We start from the raw sequence: 7,995 nt of genomic DNA, 5'->3' as shown, positions 1-7,995 counted from the left end.
CATGCTATAACTTTACCTTAACAAACATACCCCAGCCCCAGGTCCTTGGGGGTGCAAATTAATCTCAGGCCTTAACTCTAATTCAATTCAAAGCTAACTCAGTTCCTCGGGAGTCGGGACCATCTAGATTCCAGAGGTCACTGAAGCTCTCTCTATCTCTATCTGTTAGGGAGGGTCTGCAGCTGGCTATTGAGGTAGGAATCAAGCCTATAGGGTTGGTTATCAATGCATAACAGATTATTAATTAATTACCTTTTTGGACCAATCCTTAGAGGCCACTTGGCGGCTTCATTCATCATACACGTTTGGTGAAAGTGAAACACGCTTCATCTATTTCAATACCAATTACTACTTATCAGCTTTTCCTACATTTCTATTTCTATTGACACAAATTCTGTTCATATTTTTCAGCCCTAACCATGATGAAACAACCCTTCACATAAAAAATTTGCACCCCTATTACTGTAGTTGAAATTAATTCTTTTGTCATAGCTTTATTTGTAGGGTACGAGAAAAATAAAAAAACAAACAAAAAGATACCATAAATTAATAGAGGATAATTAGGTAAAAAAACAACTGTACCATACACGGACTTCTTTTTGTTTAGGGGTGCAATTTAGGTTGGGTTGGATAAGCCCAAACTTCTTTTTGGAATGGCTGTGTTGAGGTTTAAATTAATTTCAATTTGGTAAAAAAAAAAAAAAAACCTAAAACTTATTTGGGTTTGGATTGTGATTGAGGCAAAAATACTCTTAAAGATGTCTAGAAGACTCCGATTGGGTTATGCTTGGCCTAAACCCGATCAAACCCGGTCCGATTTGCACCTCTATCCAAACCCCTGAATTTTCTAAAACCATCGTTACATTTCCCAATGCCGGTTTCATTCTGACAACAGTAGAGAGCGGAGACGCCGTCGCGAGAAATGCCGGTGGCTCCGATCTCTGCACGGCATCTCTCCGCCCTGACGCCCCTCTTCGTCTCCTCTAACATTCCCTTAAACCTCTTTTAGCTCTCTCTGTAATCTGGTAACTCCTCTCTCTCTCTCGTCCTCACTTTGATTCCCGACTAACAGTCTCACTCTGAGAAAGGCTTAAAACGCCTCAAGGCTGAAACTCCCCAAAAAATGACGCTTTGCTGTAGCATCTCTCTCCCAATTCTAGTTGTTCTCTCGGCCATCGCGTACATATATTATACCACCGTCTTTATTTTTATAGAAGGTTGGTTCGGTCTGAGGACATCTCCAGGGCTCATGAACGCCGTTATTTTGACGGTGACGGCGTTCATGTGCATCTTCAACTACGTCATCGCGATCGTGAGGGATCCAGGCCTTGTTCCGGCTACTTTTATGCCAGACATTGAAGATGCAGAAACACCGGTTCATGAGATCAAGAGGAAGGTAAGCACAGCTTCGTTCAGGGTTTTTTTCCATTCCTTTCTCCTTCTCCATTGTTGTTTTGGGGATTCTGTGAGGGGGGTTTCTGTTTTGTGCCGGTATTTATTAACAAGTTTGAATTTTGAGAACTAGGGTTTTCCTTTCTTGCATTCGTGTTTCTGTCTTCTTCACTTTGAGCTTCAACATGTTGGCTGATTCTTCTGTGATCGCTATTGCATTGTTAATCGGAGTTTTAATTCTATTCGCAATGATATGCTCAACTGAATAAATCTAACTAATTTGGACCTTGACATGCAATTAGGCTTGTTAAATCCGCTGTACTAACGGCTGAGCGGATCTCAAATTTTCAATAGAGTCCTGGTATAAGGATTCCCGCGAATTGGTGCATAACGGTTTACTAATGTTACTTGTTTCTGCAATTGCAATTTTTGAGCCATCACCCGTTGGTAGGCTTTGAATGTACTTATGGGATAATGGTTCTTCGTTTGTTTTCACTAGTCTAATATAGAACCCGTAAAATAGAGCGTATATGTGCTATTATGCATTAACAAACATACTACTAGGACACGAATAAAGTAAAATATGATTACTAAGATGCAGCAATGTTGACAATATTGCAGTAAGGCACCTGCCTTGTGATTTTTGTTGTCTAGGTGATATCTTGACAATTATTGTTTGAAGATTGAACGAATACCCACAATTATACATCCCCTGATTGACATCATCCCTGCTATTAGTTTAGAGTAGGATACAGAACAAGGACAAGAAAGGTGTCTGAGATTAGGCCTGTAAATAGAGTGAATTCGAGCTGAACCATGCCATATTTGAATTCGAACTCAATTACAAAAATTGTGGTTCAAATTTGATTTGATATTTGATGAATATTAAATATTTAAAACTAGCAATCAAATTCAATTTCAATTTAAGTAGTTGAACATTTGAATTTGATTCGATTCAAATTCGACCGATTACTTATAAGGTTTGCATCAACATTGGAATTTGGAAACCCTAACACAGAGAGGTGGAGGAAGCAAGAGTTGGGATTGAAAACTGGCCAAACAGATGAAAAAAATAGGACACCATTTTGTCTTTGTTTTCAAAGAAATAAGACAGAAAATGATTCTCATTGATGAATGGAAAAAATAACAAACAATGAGGGGAATAATGGTTAAGAGAAGAACAGTGAACATGCCTGATATGAAAAGGTTTGTCCATAGTTTGGTAGGAGGAGCTGTGGTTGTAGTTTGCACTTTGCAGAAATGCTTGGAGGAGGGATCAAAAGGAAGCTCATAGAAGTTCTCAGAGGAAGAATGAAAACGAGGCTTGAGAATAGCCTTCTTAAGCCACAATGTGTCTCTGCGGCCATGCCATAGTTTTCAAGGCACCAAGGCATGGCTAGGTGACAGGGGGGCACGTTGTCGCCTAGTTGCCTAGGCGGTGGATTTTTTTTTTTTTAAGTAAATCCATATATCCCAGGGTTGTTCCGTAGGTTCCATAACCATCTTTCATTCTTTCCTTAATAATTATCCATAATTTTCATAAGAGAAGTATAAATTTCATGTTTATGTCTAGAGAAAATCAACAAATTCAAAAAATATAGGGGTTGAACCCCTACTTTTGTTATAGGAAAAGAAGAAAATAAAAGATGGAAGAAGAAAATGTGTTGATTAGACAAAATTTTAAGTTCCTCCCTTGCTTATTGGTTCAGGTTTCGAAATCTTTGAGGGTTCAATCAAGGATCAAAATTTCGATACAATACGCCCCGTATCGGGTGTATTGTATTTTGGGGTCCCAATAATACACTTGTCTACAGGTGTTTTCAGGGACCCTTTTTTTTTAAATAATATATATATATAATGAAATTGAAAACCAAATAAATAAAAAAATAAAGGGAGTATCGTTATAAGTACCAATACACCTCTGCTGATACACAGAGGTGTATCGTTACTTTGAACCATGGGTTCAATGGTTCAATACAGCAGTTAGCAATGTTTACGTTGATTAAACCCTAACAAATAAGAAAATAATAAAAAGAAATTAGTATATAAACACATAAAATGGATATTCTACTTGAATAATGTCTATTTTATAATTACAATGTCAAAAAATTAAAATTAAAAATAAAAAAGTATTTCATAACACAGTGCACAAAACTGCTTGGCAACTGGGCGAGAAGAGCCTCCAAGGGTGCCTTGTCACCTAGGCATCGCCTAGGTGCCTGTCTTGACAACTATGGGCCATGCGATTTGTCTCATTGCCATGCCTCTATTTACTCCCTATTTCCTCTTAATAACAAAGAGAGTGAAGATGCGATGGTTATAGAAATAATAAAAGAAAAAAACAAATAAGGCAGCTGTTGTCTTGGGGAATGGGGATTACATTACACTGCTTTGTCCTTTATGGTTTGTAACCTTTTATGATAGGCTAGGCATAGCTGCTTAGGACACTTGATACAGTGCATGGGGATTAGTTTTGATAATTATTATATATTATATTTATGTTTTAATTGAATTCAAATATTTATCGAATTGAATCAACATATATTTGAATTCAACCATTTAAATAATTGAACTATCTGAGTTCAATTCGATTCCATTGGATCTCAAATACAAAATCAGATAATCGAATTCTGTTTATGCCCCTATCTGAGAATTTGAGATGAACCATATGATCTTTTTTCTTTCAATATTTCTTTCTTTCTTTTAGTAGGATTTAGGGTTATTTCTGATAATCTAAGGTGGTTGTGATCCTATCATCTTTCTTGAATTGTTTCCAAATACGTTTTATGATCGAGAGGTTATCTATTAGTTATACTGAGGTGACCATCTCCTGTCCATGAGAAGTTTTAGATACTGAGGAACATTGGAATCTGGTTTTGATTATTTTTACTTATTTATACCAGCATTTTATGATGTATTTTTTGACCAGTAGTTACACTAAGTTTGTAACAATGCAGATGGGAGAGGTTTCAAATGCAGCCTACTTGGTGAAATAGCCACCACATTTGTTGTATGTGGCCACTTAGGTGGGGTGGCAATCTAACATAGGTCTCCATGAATCACATTTCAAAGGGTCATTACTCAATGATACTGATCTAATTATTGCCATTTTTCTTTCGTTCTTTTTTTTTTTCTTTTTTTTTATTGGCACCAAGTGACCACTATCAGACCAAAACCCACGTTCTCATACTTGTTAGCCCAAGATTTTACTGTTACATCACCCAATGTTTTCTGTGGCTGTGGATCACACTTCCTCATATGAAATTGCTTCTGCTGTCATTTGGAGGGAAGACGGGGTTTAAAGCTAAAATAGGTTTCGTGGTTATAAGTTATAACATGTCCAGCCTGGAAGGTCTTATGAAACTGTCTTGATTGGTCATCTCATCCCCCTGCATGACTATCAAAAGGTGGGCTGCCTAATGGAGATGGCCATAAGGCCAGTTTGGAAAATATCCAGAGATTGAATAATGCTTCAAATCTTCAAGGGGCCAACTATTTTACCTTTATGGTTGTGACATCAGTAATTTTGTCCTTTTTTTTGGGGGTGGGGGGCGGGTATTATACTGTGCAAATAATCTATCTTGTGAACCTGTTTTGTCTAGATAAATATGCCTTTCTCTATTCAAATTCAAAATTTTTCATGCATTCTATTGTTTCATTTTCAGATATTGCATTTTTGTTTTTCCTTTCATTTATATGTTTCTACTTTAAGAGTTGGTATCCAAAGTTTTAGATAATCTATTTCATACCAGTGAATTAGTGTTACAATGAAATACTAAGCTACTTTTTCTTGGTTACCCTTACAATTTCCATCTCTTGATTACTGGCTCATAAATTTCAGTGGTTTAGATTTTAAGGAGCCAAGTTTCTAGTTTAGTCTGTTTTTAATATGGAAAAAATTTATTTTCTTTCTTTCTTATTTATTTATTTATTGTTTTGAATGTGTACGAGTGATGGCTATTAGTGTGAAAGGGTTAGTGGTGGATAGTAAGTGCAGATGGCCAAGTTTCAAGGGGAGCCATAGTTAAATTTATGTCTTTCGTAACTGCGTAAGTAACTACTTGGGCATTGTACCATGTTAACTATATAGATTGAAAGCTTACAATGTACAGGAACTAGTCTTTAACATAACCATATCTGAACTCCAGAGTAAATAAAATTTCTTCCACATTTCATTCAACAGAAAGATGGTGTTTTTTCTTTAGTTTCTTTTTTTTTTTTTGGGGGGGGGGGAAGGGGGAAACACATTCAAGAAAATGTAGACTGTACAAAGTATTGAAATGATAAAGGAAAATGAATGAAAAATCAATTCCCCTCTTTATTTAGAAGCATTACTTATGACTTCAGTCCTACATATTTATGGACTTTCTTGCAGGGTGGAGATCTAAGATATTGCCAGAAATGTTCCCATTTTAAGCCACCCCGTGCACATCATTGTCGCATTTGTAAAAGATGTGTTCTGCGAATGGTATGTATGACCTACACAGTAACTACTGCCTTTTTGTCTCAAATCTTTCTGGATCATATGGTAAAGAGATGGCCCTTCTCTTGAATACAGGACCACCACTGCATCTGGATAAATAATTGTGTGGGCCATGCAAACTATAAGGTTTTCTTTGTCTTTGTATTCTATGCTGTAATATCATGCATTCATGCACTGGTATGTTTTTTAACCAATTGGTATAGGGATTTTTCTTTGTGATTTGTGACTTTTCTGTCTAGATATCATGGGCCTACAGCCTATGCTGTATCAAAAAATAATACATGTTCTGTTACCAGGTTTTGCTTTTTGGAAGTTTTGTCCAGGATGCTCAGAAGGATGAGGAGCAGATCAGAGATTCCACCAGAACCATTTATGTAAGTAGTAGTTACAATGCCCGGGGTTTTAAATTGATACATCAAACTTATTCATAAAAAAAAACGTGATACGTCAAACTTAAAAAGTAAAATGTTATATCTGTCAATATTTTGGCTTTGCAGATCATTTCTGGACTTTTGCTTGTCTCTTTGTCTGTGGCCTTAAGCATTCTTTTGGGTTGGCATATATATCTTATTTTGCGGAATAAGACAACAATTGAGGTTTGAAGAAATTTATAGAATACAGTTAGCTTACTGTTTTTCTTTCTGCTGATCACTTTTGTTAAGGATCCTTTTCTCTGCATTTGTTGGTTTTTCCTATTGCAGTATCATGAAGGAGTGAGAGCAATGTGGCTTGCAGAAAAGGTTGGCAATGTCTATCAGCATCCATATGATCTTGGTCCTTATGAGAATCTAACATCAGTAAGAACATTGTTCTCTGTGCTTTCTTCATTATTGCATGGGTTTTCTGATGTCCCAAAGAAACATCTGGCTTGTGAGGTTATGAGCTTATAGCCTATTGGGGGGGGTATCATTTTCATGCTTCCACCACCATCTGCATGTCTGTCCCTTCATTGTCTAACAATAACCTTGTTAGCTGGAAGCATTTAATCATGGTCAGTGGTCTGTCGTGAAAGACCGTGCATATTACCAACACATAAAAGCATGTCATTAGAGAGAGTGTTGGATGTCAGAGTAGTGTTTTCTTGCAATCTAGAGCTGTCTTATGGGTATGGGTGTCTATCGAGTTTGTATATGTCATTGACCAGATTGCAACTTATTCTTACTTTCAATGTAAAATGGGTTTTGTGTGATCTCTCCCCAGGTGTTGGGTCCAAACATATTCACTTGGCTGTGCCCCACGGCAAGACATATTGGTTCAGGCCTACGGTTCCGAACAGTCTACGACAAGATGGTCTCTGCATCAACCATGAGATGACGTTCCAAATGGCTTAGTTTCGGTTTGTTACAAGCTATTCTATACTCAAGCAGGAGACGAGGCCCCTTGTTCATCAATAGACAAATGTAAGGTGGTCCTTTTCAACCTGCCCAGCATGTAAATTATTTTCTGGGTATCTCGTGATTGTAATGAAATCAAACGAGGTCCCTTGTTCATCATCATAACTCAACATCCAAAGCCATTGTTTTTTGTAGCTGTTACACTCAGGTTAGGTCTTTTGATTTATGAAGCTGTTACAGGCACTGGACATAGAGAGCATGCAAATGATGTAATCGTCTGACTTAATATGTGAAAAGGGAATTGTTTTACTTTTACTAGCTTATTTATCAAGAAAAGGGGAGCCAAAGGAAGAGAAAAATGGAGTGAATTGCGTTCCACATAAAGAGACAAGCTTATTATTCTTGTAAAATTTACCTTGAGGTTGTAACTGCAAGTACAACATTAAATAATAAAACCATGTGATTCTTTTTCTTTCTTTTATCTCTTATAATGGATTGCTTGCTGTCCTCAATATTCTCGTTCTTTGGTTAATGGATTCTACATTTTTTGAGCAGAAAACAGGAGCTTATTATTATATTAACTAAATGATACAATGCGTCCGGACTCCAAAGTCCAGAGTATTACATTTCCATATTTTGCTGCAGTCTAGACGCCTGGTGAACCAGATCATGGGCCAGTAAATTGTTCTGTCTGATTACATATACAAACTTCACCAAGTCAACTTACAAAATATGATATTTGATCTATATAGAGTTGGTCCTGCTAGTTGTGATTCTTTAAAAGGC

General features: G+C 36.8%; 1 protein-coding gene across 2 annotated transcripts; it reads left to right on the top strand.

Annotated features, from left to right (window-relative positions):
• The first annotated feature begins 783 nt into the window (after positions 1 to 783).
• Positions 784 to 7,685, top strand: LOC148870581 (putative protein S-acyltransferase 16). 2 transcript variants are annotated; one of them, XM_088972315.1, is made up of 7 exons: positions 784 to 1,396; positions 5,768 to 5,860; positions 5,951 to 6,001; positions 6,172 to 6,249; positions 6,373 to 6,471; positions 6,577 to 6,672; positions 7,076 to 7,685. In XM_088972315.1, exons 1-7 carry the CDS (start codon positions 1,124 to 1,126, stop codon positions 7,187 to 7,189), a joined length of 804 nt encoding a protein of 267 aa, XP_088828441.1. In that variant the 5' UTR covers positions 784 to 1,123; the 3' UTR covers positions 7,190 to 7,685. The 2 variants fall into 2 exon arrangements, with proteins under 2 accessions (XP_088828441.1, XP_088828440.1); XM_088972314.1 differs by having other exon boundaries at positions 5,951 to 6,052.
• Positions 7,686 to 7,995: the final 310 nt, after the last annotated feature.

The sequence above is a fragment of the Nelumbo lutea genome, chromosome 2 (assembly GCF_056320005.1).
Source record: "Nelumbo lutea isolate HS-2025 chromosome 2, American lotus-T2T, whole genome shotgun sequence".
In the NCBI taxonomy this organism is placed as follows: domain Eukaryota; kingdom Viridiplantae; phylum Streptophyta; class Magnoliopsida; order Proteales; family Nelumbonaceae; genus Nelumbo; species Nelumbo lutea.
This window is presented reverse-complemented; position numbering and strand designations above follow the sequence as displayed.